At 44.1% G+C, this 17248-nt stretch overlaps 1 protein-coding gene across 3 annotated transcripts in view; it reads right to left on the bottom strand.

The window, feature by feature from the left end:
• The window catches only part of LOC309615431 (phospholipid-transporting ATPase IB), a 537980-nt gene that overhangs the window by 276360 nt on the left and 244372 nt on the right, over window positions 1-17248 (bottom strand). For all 3 annotated transcript variants that reach the window (XM_082365034.1, XM_082365032.1, XM_082365033.1), the window contains exon 25: window positions 4349-4521. In XM_082365034.1, the coding sequence (XP_082221160.1) occupies window positions 4349-4521 (173 nt within the window). The remainder of the gene's footprint in view (window positions 1-4348; window positions 4522-17248) is intronic.

Below are 17248 nucleotides of genomic sequence, written 5' to 3'. Positions count from 1 at the left end.
TAACGAGTTTACACCTCAACAAATAACACCCCTGCCAGACACAACAGTAAACTGCCATCCACATTGACCGGTAACTGTTCCGCTGACCAGATGATGACTTCTTGAGGATTTTAACCACATGAAAAATACTCGAGAATAGCAATGTGTAATTAGCAAAATAGTGTGATTCCAATCTCAGCAAAATCTTTAACAAATTCTTACATTTTCCCTCTTTCTGCTGCCTGAAGTATTGTTTTAGTTTAAAAGTATTTATCCATTTTCACACAACCTTTGCCAGTCTCTGAATCAATACGGCTGGGAGACAGTGCCTCATGATTTCACTGAAAAATTATTTTCTGAAAAAAAAAGTACTTTGTTATTAGAGAAAAGGGTAACTTTTATAACTACTGCATTTTAAAGATGAAAAGTGTGAAAAGGTGAACCTTATATTTGAAGTCACATATTAAATTTAACTTAAGTTTAAATTCTCAGTGAATAGAAAGCATATCTGAAATGTGTGAGTGCTTTAAAAAAAAAAAAAAAAAAGTCTGTGGGTTTTTTTTCTTTTCCTTAATGTTAAGTATGAGACCAGCCAAGAAACGTCTCCTGAAGGTAAAATAGTGCACTATCCTAGATTCCTTTTTTCAATTAGTGCTTCTATTTTGTAGACAGTAACCGTATTTAATTTGAAATTTCCTCTTTCAGTGCCAATTCCAGTTTGAATGCCTTCCTGTGGAGCCGTTAGGGGTACAGCGTGAGGTGACACACAAAGCCCTCTGAGCTCCGTCACAGTCAGAAGGGGAAAAAGATGTTTTTCTTTGGTATCAAGCACCTGGCAAGCAGAGCGCGTACTCCCATAGAGCCTGGAAGGCATTCCTGGCTCTCCCCCGAGAATCCAAACGGACTCGTTCTGATTTCCCTCTGAAAAACCATGAAGTTAGAGCACGTGTGCAATGATTTACAGTTTAGCAGATTTTCCGCGTCTCTTGTTGTTTCTGGTGTGGTGTGTCTCTGCTCACCACCACAGCGCGGTGATGGTTCCCTAATGTGGCAACTGCTGGGGACCGTGACTTTCTCACCGTGACCTCAGGCTCTACGTGAGAGCTACCACCTCGGGTGGTGACACTTCGTAGACATCAGGTGCCCACTTACCCAGCCACTTAACAATGTAGACACAAAGGGGGAAACTGTGACAAAGTCCTTCTCCATCATTCTTTCTGGCCTTCTTGCCCTCTGCATGTCCCTCATCTAAACCTCCCCTGTGGAATCCAGGAAAGAAAGCGCAGTGCCAACCGCTCAGAAAAGTGGGCTTGTTAGATAAGACACCAAAACACAAGGGACAGAAGGAAAAATGCTTCATGAAAATTAACATCTTTTGTGCTACAAACAGTACCACTGAGAAAATGAAAAGCCTACAGAACGAGAAAAAGTATTTGTAAATCATGTATCTGATAAATACTCTATCCAGAGTACATAAAGAACTCTTACAACTCAATAATAAAAAAGACAAATAATCCCATTAAAAAAATGTGCAAAGGACTTGAATAGACATTTCTCCAAACAAGATATATAAATGGCCAATAAGCATATGAAAAGATGCTCAACATCATTAACCGTCAGGGAAGTGCCTATCAAAACCACAATGAGGAATCGCCTCACACCTACTAGGATACCCAAGCAAAAGATGGATAATATCAAGCGTTAGCCTGGATGTGGAGAAACTGGAACCTTCACACACTGCTATTGAGAATATAAAACGGTGCAGTCACTTCAGAAGCCAGTCTGACGGTTCCTCCAAAGGTTAAATATACAGTTACTTCCTGACCCAGCACTTTCCCTCCTGGGTATGTACCCAGGAGAAATAAACACATAAATCCATACAAAACCTTGTACATGAATCTTCATAGCAGCATTACTCATAATAGTCAAAAAGTATCAACAATCCAAATGTTTATCAAAATGAATAGACAACACAGGGTCTATCCCTACAATGGAATATTATTCAGCTATGAAAAGGAATGAAGCACAGACACAGGCTACAACAGGGATGAATCTGGAAAACATCATGCTCAGTGAAAGAAGCCAGTCAGAAAAAAGACCACATTCTATAGGATTGCATTCCTATAAAATGTCCCAAATAGGCAAATCTATAGAGACAAGAGAGCAGATTCATGGTCGTTTAGTAATGAGGGGGGTTGAAAGGGTGAAGGAGGTGGGGACTGCCTGATATTGGATAAAAGAGTTTCTTTTGGGGGGAGGATCAAAATATTCTCAAACTGGTTGTAGTAATGGTTACAAAACTCTGAACGTATGAAAAGCCACTGAACTATTATATATTTTAAATGGGAGAACTGTGTGATATTGGACTTCTCAATAAAGATGGTTTTTTAAAAAAGGGAGGGGACCATCATAAAACCAGGAAGCACGGTCTTTCATTTCCAGATGCTCTGATCATCCCTCCCTGTCTCAGGTCCCTCAGAGCTGTACTGAGTTTCCTGACTTCCAGGCAAAATGGGCTCCTCATCCATTGTTTCAAGCACATTTGAATCTGTTCCTTGCCCCCATGGTCCTCAGATGTCCTACAGCCACGCGCACAAAAGCAACGTTTCCCTCCAGCATGGAGGCTCCAGCAGCCTCCAGCTCTCCCTGGCCTTCGGTGGCAGGTTCCGAATTAAGAAAAGCGATCAGGACAGCAAAAAAAAAAAAAAAAAAAAAAGACAGGGAATATCGTTATGTGAAGACAGACGGTCAGGGTTCTGGGGGGAAGTATACTCGTGGGGACAATGAGAACAGATTTTTTGGTCTCGTACAGAAACCAGTAGGGGGAGGGGGCAAGGCTGGGGAGACCTGGGAGAGAAGACCTTCCTGATGGCAGGGCAGGGGGGGCTTGCCCTCAGACTGGCTGGGCATCCCCAACGGGCAGGGTCCTGTGGTCTCGGCAGAGAGGCGTGGCATCACCAGGGCCTTCGGGTAAGGCAGAAATGGCAAGGCCACTTGTCAATGTGACAATGGTTATTCTAACTGGACCAGGCTCAAACCCACAGGAGGCGTTCCTCAGAGACTAAAACAGCAAGGAAGTTCAAAGCATCCTGGTAACAGACTTCTGAGAAAGTATCAAAGGAAACAATGTATGAAAAGTGTATAACCGTAAAATCTAAGACCAGGCACCAGTGAAATGATTAATCCAGCAATATGCATTGAGCATTTAACAACCGCATACCAGGTGCTGCCTGAACACAGTGCTTTCAGAAACGGGAAGCTCCCCTCTCTCACCTTTCAAGTTGTTTACTGCAAAACTGGGCTGGTGCCACTCATCTTTATTTAGTTTACTCTCTTTATACAAGCAGACCTCATTTTATCGCGCTTTGCTTTATTGCACTTCACCAGATACTGTGTTTTTTACAAGTTGAAAGCTTGTGGCAACCCTGAGCTGATCAAGTCTACTGGGGCTCTTTTTTCCAACAGCATTTGTTCACTTTGTATCTCTGTGACTCTGTGTCACATTTTGGTGATTCTTAAAATATTTCAAACCCTGGACAGCAAAAATGATCACCACTCCCTAAAGGCTCAGATGATGGTGAGTATATTTTCAGCAATAAAATATTTCTGATTTGTTTGTACATTTTTTTAGACACAATGTTATGGCACACTTAATAGACTACAGTATAGTGTAAAAATAACTTATACACACACTGAGAAACCAAAAAATTCACCTGACCTGTGTTATTGCAATATTCACTTTATTGTGGTGGTCTGGAAACAAACCTATAGTATCTCCCAGGTCTGCCTATAATTTGCCTGACTTTCAAATCTCTATCAAAACTGGACCTTGTATAGCCAGTAGTCAATGGGTTGTAACCATCCCACCCTAAAAACCCTTCCCAGATTTTGAGAAAAGCCAGCAGAGGCATCTGGTTAGATCTTAAAACAAAAATTGTCACAGCACGGTCCCCAGCCAAAGCTCCTTGTGGACTGAAAAGAAACACCAACTGTCCATCAGGAAAGAGGCATCCAAATCCCACAAGACTTGGAAGTTGAGCACATCCATCCGGAACCAAGGAACCAAGTCCTTGGGACCCTTCTAACATCCCACGAGCTTGAGGCCGAGTGTTTCAGTTTATCCTATGTGAATATGACCCGAGACCCTGGCTTTGATCACTTTGATCCGCTCAGAAGTCAATTAACAAAACAAAAATGCAAAAACCACTAACCGCCTTCCACGCAATCTGGGAGAGGACAGTTGAATATGTATTATTGTTTTGCTTTTTTTTTTTTTCCCCAAAGCTTATTCCCACGCGCGGTTCTTTCACGTAAACCCAGGACTCAGACAAGTCAGAGTATGAGTCTCGGGCAGCCTCCGTGGGCCTACCTGCAGCATATGACCGCTTTGCACGAGAGGGCCAAGTCCAGGAAGCTTCTCCTGACCTCGAAGGACAGCGCGTACTTCAGGGTGTGCCCGTCGATGATGAGGGCCGCGTCGTTCTCCTTGCCCAGAAGACTCCCAAGGTCAGCGCAGTGCTGAGTAATGGCTGCCCGCGTGGCCTGAAACAAGGGTAGGGGGGTGGGTGGACGTGTCACATTTTAATAAATCGAAAACAGAAGCTTTTAAAAAGCAGAAAGAAAAGCCCAGAAATCTAAAGTAAGTTCCTTAAAATGAAAACATGCCCGTTTTAATGTAAAACATACAGAGTTCAACTTGGCATATTTATACATTAAAATTACACTGGACTGCCCTCTAGGTCTGTGTTATAGGTGAAAACATCGCCATGGTGATATTTTTTTTTTAAGATTTTTTTTTGATGTGGACAATTTTTAAAGTCTTTATTGAATTTGTTACCATATTGCTTCTGTTTTATGTTTTGGTTTTTTGGCCCCAAGGCATGCGGGACCTTAGCTCCCCAACCAGGGTAGAACCTGCACCCCCTGCATTGGAAGGCCAAGTCTTAACCACTGGACCTCTAGGGAAGTCCCCTCATAGTGATATTTACATTTGATATTTACAACAACCTACTCTGGTTGCCCTCTATGGCTGACCTAGAGCATCCAAATTCTTCTCCACTGGAACTTTAATTGCTTAGGTTCTGATGACTATCTTTCTCTCCCCTCCTTTATACTACATACATATTATTCTTGGTGTCCCTAGAACAGGAAACTCCATAAAAACAAATACGTTTTTTGGGAAAAGGTAACGTTGCTGGAGCTTAAATGCCAAGCATCTCTCAGTTCACACAAGGTCACCTTTAAAGCATCCAAAAGATATTAGAGGATATAAAAATAACACAAAAGATGAATTTCCATTCTCTGCTGAGATCTGCAGATTAAACCATTTCTCTCCATGTATCATCGGAGTAAGAAACGAACTGATAATTTTTTCATGTTACAAAAAGTATCCAATAAATTAAACTGCCAATACCTTTAAAACATTGCTACCAACCTAAATAAGTGCTTTGGTGTGATGTCTACTATCAGATGGAATTAAAGCACAGAACCACTTTTAAGATTTAAACACAAGGATGTTCTGATCTTCCAACGGAATTTGTGATTACGAATAGGATATCCAGTTCAAATATAATATATAAGAAGACAATTTTTGACTCATGATAAAAAGCCTGCTTAAGTTAATCAGGGAAGCACACAAGTCAGCTGAAATTATTCTGTCTGGACAACTGTCCTTCGGCTAATAAGTTACATTTACATCTATCATCGGAAAATTACAATTAAGAAATATGTGGAATGAACAGGGATTCTTCCAGCCCTCCTTAAACTGAGGATCAGCTACCATCACAAAGTGAGAAGCAGAATATACTGTCTTACTGCTCAGTTACCCTTTAAACAAGAGACTTTGACAATATCAAAAAGACGCATCTAAGGCACAATTGTGGTGCTATGGTTAGGTGGCCTGGGGTCTGGTCCCAACTCTCCACTTATTACCTCTGTGACCTTGGGCAAGATACAAAACCTCTTTAAACAGCAGTTTTCTCGAGTGTAAAACAGAGCTAAGAATACTCACTTCATAGCACTTTTCTTATGAAAAGTGAGCTACTCAGAGTAACCTACTGGCACATAATAAGCATCCAGTAAAACCCATTCCTCTTCCTGTCACTATTTATTCATGAAGAACTTCCTACACCAAGGAAAACACACATCTCTGCCACTTCAGACAGTGAATAAATGCCAGAGGTGACAACGCCTGCTTTGTCAATGCAGTAATAGAGGAATTGATAAAATAATGCTCTAAGAAAAAAAGTTAAATTGACTTTTACTAAAAATAAAGGACACTTTATACTTCTTATTCTTGGTTAGTTGCATAATCCTGAATCTCAAACAAAACATCTATGTTTACTTTATCTGTGCAAACAGCCTGCCCTTTAGAGTTAGGGTAGAGAAGAAAATTCCACCCACTTTGGGAAACCCCAGCTTGGCAGCCTGGGGGTGTCACCGGGGGAATCAGACAGGTCCGGGCAACTCTGGAGGGTGTGCCTGCCGGGGTCCAAGCACAGTGGACAGAAAACCCTCCTGGGAAACGTCTCTCCAAAGCAATTAGGGCGAGTTTGCAGATTTGGTCCACGGACAGCAAGCCGGCGCCGTGGCAGAGGCTCAGACCAGCCCAGGGTCCTTTGAGGAAGAGGCTGAGGAGACAAATCCCTGAGATGCACAGACCCTGCCTACGGCTTTTCTTTATGGGGACACAGCACCAGTGGAGCTACGCAGAGACAGTGATATTATGAAGGGTACTTTCTCTACTTGGGGTTATTTCTGGAGTGTGCATGAGGACAGACCGGACACTGATGGCTCTTCTTCCTGGGGGCGGTCCAAGTATTGGGGGTTGACCACCGATCACTGTGGGAGGCTCGGGCATGATGCGGAGGGGTGCCACCAAAAGAAGCCTGAGCCAAGGGAATATGATGGCAGAAACATGCTGAGAAAACTATGTTCCTGATGTTACCAAGGCTCTTGCCCCAGAATCATACCCCTGCCCTTCCCAGGAATGGAAACCAATTGCTCTTATCTAAGTTTCAGGAGGAAGCTGCATAGAAAAAAACAAGAACTGGTTAGAAACATCTAGGCCCAAGATGGCGGAAGACTTGACTTCCAGCGGACTTTGAGCCTCACTGTACACACATTAGCTGCTAAATGACACACCCACCAGTGCCAGGACAGTTGACAGTTGCCATGACAACCACCAGAAAAACCCAAACAACGACTGAAAAGGAGTATTGCATCAGCTCCGGGTCCAAACACATCCCTAGTCTCGGATAACTCCTGAATATTCCTGCTACTCTTTCCAAATCCCTCCCTTTCACTCTGACCCTCCTATATATTTGGTATATATATCAGCTTCTCAACCCAGTTGGGTTGAGAAGCCAATTTGTGAACTAAGTGGCCGCTTCTCCATTCTTTGGCCATTCGGTAAAGCTTGCGCTGTTCCAGCGTCGGCATCAGTCTTGTTACTGGCTGTGCGATCCCTTTTCCTCCCTCCACCCCTCAACCCTAGTCTCCCCCTCCGGCCACATGAAGACAAACCAGGAAGAGAACCCTCCTCAGGTCCTGGATCTGCCGGCACCTTGATCCTGGGCTTCTAGCCTTCACAACCATGAGGAGTGAATTCCTGGTGTTTATTAAGCCACCCAGACCATGGTACTTTTGTTACAGCAGCCCGAGCTGACTAAGACGAAAGGTCACTGGCGATGCAGCTCTTCTTGGCAGAGCGGATATAGAGATGAAAGGACCATGAGGGCACAGTCAGTGCACAGGCAACAAGCTGTCACGTTTACTGCCTGGAGTAAGGTTTCTACCTTAACGTAGTAACTGCAGGGACACCATACACAACACGGGAGACAAGGCTGAGGATGCATGGCGGGGTGGGGGGTGGCAGGTGGTCAGGGCAAGGCCACTAGGAGCAGGCGATGCCCATGGGAGTAATGACCCCTTGGCTGTGCTGAACTGCACCCTGTAGAAACATGGCGGCCAAGCTGTCCGCTTGCAGTGAGAACACCAAACATTCCTAAATCACGCAACACCGATAAAAGAGATTTCACATTTATAGTCCACTGACCGGGCATTTTCTCACACACTGGTAAAGAGTACAGTACGTTAACAAATGGGTTCAACTAAACAATTACATGAGCCAAACCTATGACCGTCAACCAACCAAGATGTAGTTACTGGAGCTCCTACCATGCTCTATGGTATCTACCCCCATAAGTCCTACAATACAATCAGGGCGGCAAATACACACACTAAAGAATGAACTAATCAAAACCTAATATTCTCCTGATGGGCAGATTGTAGATCTCACCAGGATCATACCCTTGTCTGGTGTGGCTCATTTTTGTGTTTAGCTGGAATTATACTAAATTTTAAATTCGATGAAGGCAGAAGCTCCTCTTGCCAATCTCTGATCACGTGAGAGCAGAACAGGTGCTCCATAAATGTGCTGACTTCCTAAATTAATTGATGTGTCTAGGCTAACCCTTCACTGTTAATCTTTAAGAGATTATTTACTGGTCTTGGAGGCAGCTGTTTGTCTGACCTTCTTGTGGGCTATTCAGCCTTCCTGGTACATTTTTACGTTACATCTTCCTTAAAAATGATTGGTCCTTGATTCTCCTTATTCCACGTATCCTGGACTCTTTGCCGTCAATGTCCTCGAGGCCTAACCTTCCCCCTTACCTGAACCATTCTGTTCTCCCTGCACTTCACCTGCTCAGAATCACACCTGTGCCTTTGAGATCGAAAACCTTTCCTACCACTGAACTCCCTCCAGATTCATCCTTCCAACTCCACCCTTGACTTGTCTCCAGACTCTACTTTGGTCTTTAATTCCTACGCTTTCAATGCCCACTCAGCAATAATCTTTGATCAAACCCAGACTAGCTCGGCTCACCACACATGTGTGGCAGAATATAGGTCCCTTCTGTGCAATTCTGGAGCAAGCCAATCGGAGGTGTTAATATCACAAACAGTTCCTTATTCTCAAATGCACTATGATTCAAAAGTCTATTTGTAAGTTAGTTATTGGGCACTTAGAATCTATTTTCCCAAAGGAACGATGTTACAAACTGTGGTTGGATCCCAGGGCCTGTTAACGCCTATTTAGCCTAGTTGTTAAAATTTATACTGCAGTCTCTGATTTTAATAAAAAACCGACTACAGAAAGTTACAATGGACTTGGCTGTTAGGGGGGCATAGGGAGTTGGGGCTGGGGCTTCATTCCCTGAAAGTTACAAAACATCCCGAAATTCTTCATTAGAATTTGCCTTTTAGGCATTATTATGAAAAAATATATTTCCAGCTTTGCACACATGTTCTTCCATTTTGTTTTCCTTCACAATTGAAAACACACACGACTTAAAGCCAAAAGTGGGCAACTCTGAGTAAAGGCTGATCCCTGAGCCACGTCAGACACTTTTCCCCAGACATGCTGCATGATGAACCCTGCACTTCTTATCAGTAAGGTCAGCATTTGCCTCTGCCTTTCCGGGTTTTTAAATAAGATTCTATAAACACCATAGACAGTGCTACCCTGTGATCTCGGGAAATGGTTGTCTCTCTGCTGATTCACAGATCAGAGGTTCATCTCATGGCCCCTGAGCACAGCTGAAGTGCACCCCGCTCAGCCTACAGGCAGATGGGACCTGGAAGGCGGTTCTACTGTTAATCACTTTAGATTCAGTAAACAAATCAGGAGAGACGACCATTTCTAGAACCCGGATGCATTTTTACAAATTTGCAGATAGCAGGACTCGCTCCTCAAAATTAAACAGTGCCGGCAGCAGTGAACTCTGTCGAGGCAGGTCATCCTCTCCTTCCCCGAGCTCGGCGGTGTCCTGAGCAATTTCTGAGACGCCTTGGTAGCAGCAGCTGCCTCAGCCCTCACTTTGATGTTCTGCAAATTCCAACAGGCTCAGAGCTGACGATGCTGAAAAGCCAGGATGGCTCGAGTTTCAGGAGCGGCAACTCAGCCAAATCATCACACTCAGCCTTAAAGTTCAGGAGCAAAGTACCTTCTCCTGAATGAACTTTGGGCCTGTGAGCCTCTAACGGTCATGCTCATCCTCTAGGCCACAGGTTCAAGAGAAGAGGAATCTGCAGATAAGAGGAATCTATTAAATGTGTCATGTTTCAAGGACTTCCTATAATACAAATAATTTCAAGGAAGGTGAGATTATACTTCACAGGCGTGAAGCAAACATCCTAAAGAGATAATGTGGAGTCTTGCTACAGGTACCCAGGTGCCTGCCTGGTACCTGCAGATCACCTTTTATCACCACCCCCATCAGGCTCTTCTCTACACTGGCCGTCTCTACCTCCCATAGAATGTTTCCATTTCTGATAAAAAAAAAAAAAAATTATCTTCTCAGTGTAAACCTACTCAATTTACTGAATTCACACTAGCATGTAACCTCTACAGAAGTCTTTTTGCTTTTGTTTTGTTTTTGTTAATCAGCTTCTTTGAACCTCTTCTACAATTAAAATACAGAAGACTTCCATCACCCCAAATGTCCCCTCGAGCCATTTTGCAAGCACTCCCCTCCCCTCCCCCACCGCCAGCACCCAGCCATCATTGATCCACTTCTGTTACTATAGTTTTGCCTCTTCTAGAATGCCATACAAACAGAATCACAGTTGCTAGTCTTTTCCGTCTGGCCTATTCACTTAGCCTAATCCTTTGAGATCCATCCAAAGTTTCTGCACTTATCAATAGCTTACTCCTTTTTGTTTCCAAGTAGTATTCCAATGTATGACTACACCACAACTGTCCACTCACCTGTTATTACACATTGGGGTTGTTTCCAGCTTTAGGATATTCCAAATAATTTTACTATAAATATTTGTATACTAGGCTTTGTGTGAACATATGTTTTTATTTTTCTTGGGTAGATACCTAAATGGAAATTACTCCGCCGTACCGTCTATACAGATACACGCAGAGCACACACACGTTTAACTTTATGGAAACCATGAGACTGTTTTCCAAAGCGGCTGCGTCATTTTGCCTTCTCAACGGTCCCATTTGAGCATTCTAGCTATGCCTCATCCTTGTCAACACGGACACCAGCCGTCTTTTTAACTTCAGCCTTAGATCCTAATGGCTACCTAGTGTTAGATTTAGTAGTTTTAATTCGCATTTCCCAAATGACTAACGGTGTCAAATCTCTTTTAATGCTCAATGAATTAAATGGATTTCTATTTGCTGGGATTGCATAGTGTACAACTAAGCGCAGTGGAATAGCTCACGTAATACACGGGGAATATTTTTTACGTAGGGTAATAACCACCACGTACGGAGGCCAGCGCCAAGAATCTCTCTTCAGGGCTGGAGACCCTAATTTTTCAGTTTCTTCTTTTCTTTTTACATCTTCCATCTCGAAAAGATCCACATTTTCCTGGAAAGGCATCCCCGGCAAGATTAGAAGAGAGATTCAGCAAGTGGGGCACGTGAAAGAAACTGGGCAGCAGCTGCTCACCAACAAGTATCATTTTTAAGAAAGAGACCATTTATTCACTTAGGCTTCAGAGCCTAGACAGTTTGAAAACTATCAATCACCACTATTTATTGAAAGAAAATTTGACTAACAGTTGTGACAGAGCTCAAATCACCGAGGTTAAAAACCTCCCTGAAAATATGTACTTTCTTTCGCTTCTCAAAGGATATTAAATAGCACACCTAATATGCTTAATTTATTTTCTTCCACAAAACGAGATTTTGATTTTAGCGCCAGGAATCCTTTTACATACTAAACAAATGTGTTCTTGCATAGCTGTGTATAAGATCTCAAAAATAATGTAGATGCGTGAAAAAGCATTTGGTATTTGAACCTCTACTATGGACCCTTTTTGCTGTTTTTGAGAAAGGAGATAACCCTTTTTAAGAAATGATTTCAAAGTGTGACCCTCCCGCAGGAAGAATGTGACATCCGCATTTGTGAGGGATCACTCAGCTGCGTATAAAATGACCCTCTATAATTCCACGGAACAGTTGCTTCTCACACATCTGCCCAGACTGGATCTCAGGAAGTCACTATCTATTTTGGGGACACAATGAATCACATTTAAAATCATCACACTAGATAAACAACAAGGTCCTTCTGTAGAGCACAGGGAACTACATTCAATACCCTGTGATAAGCCCTAGTGGAAAATAATATGAAAGAGCATATGTATGTATAACTGAGTCACTGTGCTGTACAGCAGAAATTAACACAACGTTGTAAATCAACTAGACTTCAATAAAATTAAAAATAAAAAAATAAAGAACTCATACAAAATACAACAGACAAAAAAAAAAGTACTGTCAGTGATTCTGAAAGAGTCACAAATAACACATTAATCTCTAAAGTACCTGATGCACTCCAAGCTTCTTGGGCACCCCCCTCCCAAAAAGAATCATCACACTCACCAGGAATAATTTTACTGTCAACACAACAACCTCAGCTTAACTACTTAATTTCCTAACCTTTGGAGATTTACATTTTTAACTTTTAACATATGTATATTACATTATATATCTATAATATAGTCATTGGTTTAACTATTTCTAAAGTCGCCTTGATTCTTGGATGAATTATAAAGTGCCCAAAGCAAACACAATGGTGACTGAGTTTAGAAATTTTAAAACCAAGTACTGCAGAAAAAGTTGCTAGAGTATTTTTAATGAACTGTGTAATTAAGTATGTCAGCTAAACTTTGGCAGAAGAAGACAGAGTGCTATTAGTCTCACACAAAAAGATAAAATACCCCAACAAGGACCCACTGTATAACACAGGGAACTATACTGAATATTTTTTAATACTGAGTATAATACTCAATAATAATAAGGGAAAACAATTTGAAAAAGAATACATATGTATATATACACATATATACATACACATGTATACATATACACATGTATACATATACATATATATGTATGTATAACTGACTCACTTCGCTGTACAGCTGAAACTAACACAACATGGTAAATCAACTATACTTCAATTAAAGAAAAGATAAAATACCAATTGCAAACTAAAGATCTACATTTGCTCCACAGTGACAAATGCTAACATCTGTCACGTCCTCATAGGGAGCACATCGTAGGTACCACAAAATCATCTCAATGCTTGAACTACCTATTTGCTGTATGATAAGACCAATTTCTTAATAAACATATGCTAACTTTTAAAATAAACCTTATGGATGCCATGTAAGAAAATGAACATCATAATATTAATTTCCCGACGTTGGGGATTTAAGCTTTTAACGTTACTATTTCGATAATACAGCCTTTGCACTTCCTACTTCTAAAGGCTTCTGGACTCTTAGAGGAATTATAATGTGTCCAGACTGTGTTTAGACCGGTGTGAACAACAAAAACAGTAAAAAAAAAAAAAAAAAAAAAAAAAAACGAAACATTTCTGAAAGAGAAATAGTGAAGGCAGATCATGAAAGGTCCCCAAATGCACGTGTGGCAGCAGCAGGCTGGGCTGACAGGCAGTGAAGGGTGTAGCCACGCGAGAAAATGGGCCCTTGGGCTCCCATCCCGGGTCCACGGAGGCGAAAGCACGGGACACGAAGGGCGGGGCCTGGCTGCCACCCACATGCTCCCCAGCCACAGCTGGCCCACCCTGACCCGGTTCTGGAAGGAGCCTGCCCGCGGGTCCTCTTCAGTTTTCCTGGAATCGCTGTCGTTGGGGAGAACAGGCTGTCACGTGAGAAGAGAGACCAGCTGCCTACCCACCTCTGCTCTGCTAGGGACACATCTCACGTCAGCGTGGGACACGGTCACACACTTATACACTTCCTGAACGATCGTCTCCAGTCGGAAAAGTCGGGGGCATGTTCCATGACACACACATCTTCAAAATAAATAAATAAAACCACATGAATCAGTAAAAGTGTAGGAAAGGTCTCGTTTCCACGGGAGACCTCCACCCTGATGACGGAGCGGGGAGGAAGCCTCGGCGCGCTTCATCTGGGCACCTGGCCGAGAGGCAGACCCCACGACCAGCCAGGGCGGGCGAGGGCGGGCAGTCTGGGACACTCCTCACCTTGCTCTCCGCAGACTGGCAAGGACTCAGGGTTATGGAGATAAAGTTGACACTGAAATACAGAGCAAGGACAAAAAGCCTTCATGTCCCCTTTACCCATTGAGGGTCTATTATGTGCATACGCTTCTAGGGGTAGAGAGGCCCAGAGACGAAGAAAGAGCCATAGAGACAACACACAAGAGCCAAAACTCGGCGCGTGTGCACATCCAGGCCGCAGGACCGAAGGCCCGTGAGGCGCGGGGACCCCAGGCGTGCGTTAGGATGCGCCGGGGGACGCGCCGCGGGCTGCGGTAGCGGGAAGCACGAGGACGCCTTCCCAGGGCCTGCGGGGAGCTGGCGCGGGCTTCTACGTATAAAATGCCCACCAGGTGGCACGCCTGCAAGACGGAAGGAGGACACAGGGCAGCTAAGGGGCCTTCACGTGATGAGGGTCCCGCCTTCTTCGGGATGATGGAGACAAAACCAAGAGACGCGCTGAACAAAGAGCGCGCGGTGCTCGGTGAACAGTCGGAGGCCGAGAGGCAAGACGGGGCTGAGTGTAAGCCTCTGGCAGGTGGATAAACCGGGCATCACCGGGAAAGGCCCGGGAGGATGCGGAAGGGCGGGTGGCCCGGGACCGGGGGCCAGAGCAGAGCGGATGTGACTTTGTGCGGAGAGAGTAGGGTCTTTGGGTTAAGAGGAAACCCCTGTTCCCTGCGAGACCGCGGTGGGCAGGCCGGCTGGATGGCGGGCGGCACCCGGCCTTGCTCTGGGGGGCCCTGCTTCTCGGAAGCCACGCCGGCCACTGCGCCCGCAAAGCTCCCACGGAACATCCGCAGCTTGTTCCGTGTGGATCACATGACCTCTCCATCCACGCTGCCCCCAGAACGGAAAGGAAACCATGTGGGCAGTCTCCCTACTCCTCCTCGGCGAGCAAAGCCAACAAAGCGCGTCGCTCAGCAGGTGCTGAGCGATGGCCGCCGCTCCCTGGACACTGACCCCGGCAGAGCCATCGCTCACCGTCGGCGGAGAACCATCCCCACTCTGCTCGTGCTGGTCCCCTCCGCGCATCCGCACGTGCCCGGGGTCACGGGCTTTCTGCTAAAGCTCTGAGAGTCCTGGAGGCGCCAGCTTCGCGGACCATTCACACCTTCAGTAAGTAGGCGGGGATGCGACTGAGACACGGCCGTGCCCCCAGGGCCAATGTCCCTGGGGGCACGTATGGGGCACATGCACAGGGACACATGCCAGGGGGGAAGGTCAAGCAGGGCCAGGAAGCAGGAGTCCATCGGAAACTGGACACGAATGGCCTCAGTCAAGCAGACAGCGACTTACAGGCCATAGCACAACAGTCTAGGCTTAACTGGACAAAAGGTCCCGACAGTCCATTTGAGGCCAGGAAGTATAATCCATAGGTTGATTTTAGGTTATTCATCCCACCTTAAAACAAAAACAAAAAACAACAAAAAAAACCCTACTTCACCCAAAATTTAAAAAACAAAAACAAAAACAGGCACTTTCACATGAAAGCTCTGATACCAGTTTCTCTTGAAAACTACAGTATCGGGGACCCCTGGGCCCGTGTCCTGCATGGCCGCTGGGCCTGAGATACAGGAAGGACCTCTCCTGGCTACGACGCCTCCCCTCCCCACTGACTGCCCCTCGATACTGGGCACCGGGTATCACTGGCTCCTGGGAACGTGCCGCTCTGTTCCTCTGCCCACCTGCCACTAAAAGTGGGAATAACTGTGAGGAGGGCGGCCACGGCACCCTAGTTCAGGGACGCTGATCGACCTCAAACATTCCCTGCACATTGCTGGCCCTGCAGGACTGTGCTGGACCCGCTCACCTTGGTGAGCACCGTCTTCTTTGATCTTTAACGGGACACGACTGGCGCTTCTCTCAGGGCTTTCCGGGCTGTTTCTAATACGGGTGCAGGGTTCTATGTTCCACCCAGCTGACAAAGGATCAGCCTCTACAACTAAACTAGTAATTTTGAGAGAACATACAAATTCCCAGATGTAAAACCCAAAAGGGATCCAGAGGAATGAAGATTTCCTGAAGCTTCTTCAATGGCTTTCTGCAGAGATTTCACCTCTAACACACACATACACATACACATACACACACACACACACACACACACACACACACACAGCCTTCCAGATGGCTAGCATTTCTATAGGGAAAGATAAAGCGTCCACTTTACTATTTAAAAACTTTGAATAAGATGGCATACTCGATGTAGTAGTTAGGAACTTCTAAAGTGCCTATGAGAGTTTCCTTCTTTATGTATATATATATTTTGGGGGTCGCAAGTCTTAGTACTAAAAGCTTGAGAGAAGAGATGATAAGCTATTCTGAGAAAAATATATATATACATCCTATATATTATATATATGGCATATATGATATATAAAATACTTATATACTATATACACTATAATATACCATACCAAATAGTTTTACATATATATATATCAGAAACCATTTTTGTAAACCTTACTAAACTCTATTCAACAAATACTATGCTGTTACATATAGGTGATACTCAAAGTATTGGAGATATAAAGATATAATAGATTCCCCCCTGCCCACCAGTCTTTAAGAAGCATGCTTTCTACCAGGGACACAAGAATGGAAATGCTTGATTTGGTCAGAAGAGTAGCACAGGTCTACTAGACTGAGCGTGTACTTCTGTGTGAATGTTGGTAGGCGAGACAGGCACTTTGCAATTATCCGCAGACCCCACCACTCCTTAACGTACCATTATAGAGAGCTGTGGGAAAAAAATGAATAATAACATAAATGAAAGAGAAATAGATTCTAACAGGGGAGAAACAAGGAGCAAGAGAAAACTACTAAAAAACAACAACAAAAAAAAAAAACAAAGCCCAGAGATTAGTTTATAATTGTCAACCTTTAAAGAGAACTAAAGAGGAAAATTTAATACTGGAAAACTTAGCAGAGATTCACGATGGACAAAAGGGTACCCCAGCAAAGAATCAACTCTGCAAAGGAACTGCAGCCTGACACCTGTCCTCACCCATCAGCATCCGTGGAGGAACACCTAGACACCCCCTGGGAAGCTAGGCTTGGGGCGAGGGGGAAAGATCCTGGGTTAAGAAAGGTGAATTTCTTTTTTTTAACTTTTTAAATTTTTAATTGAAGTGTAGTTGATTTAGAATATTGTGTTAGTTTCTGCTGTACAGTACAGCAAAGTGATCCAGTTATACATATATATTCTTTTTCAT

The sequence above is a fragment of the Balaenoptera borealis genome (assembly GCF_965194805.1).
Source record: "Balaenoptera borealis genome assembly, chromosome: 18".
Taxonomy (NCBI): Eukaryota; Metazoa; Chordata; class Mammalia; order Artiodactyla; family Balaenopteridae; genus Balaenoptera; species Balaenoptera borealis.
This window is presented reverse-complemented; position numbering and strand designations above follow the sequence as displayed.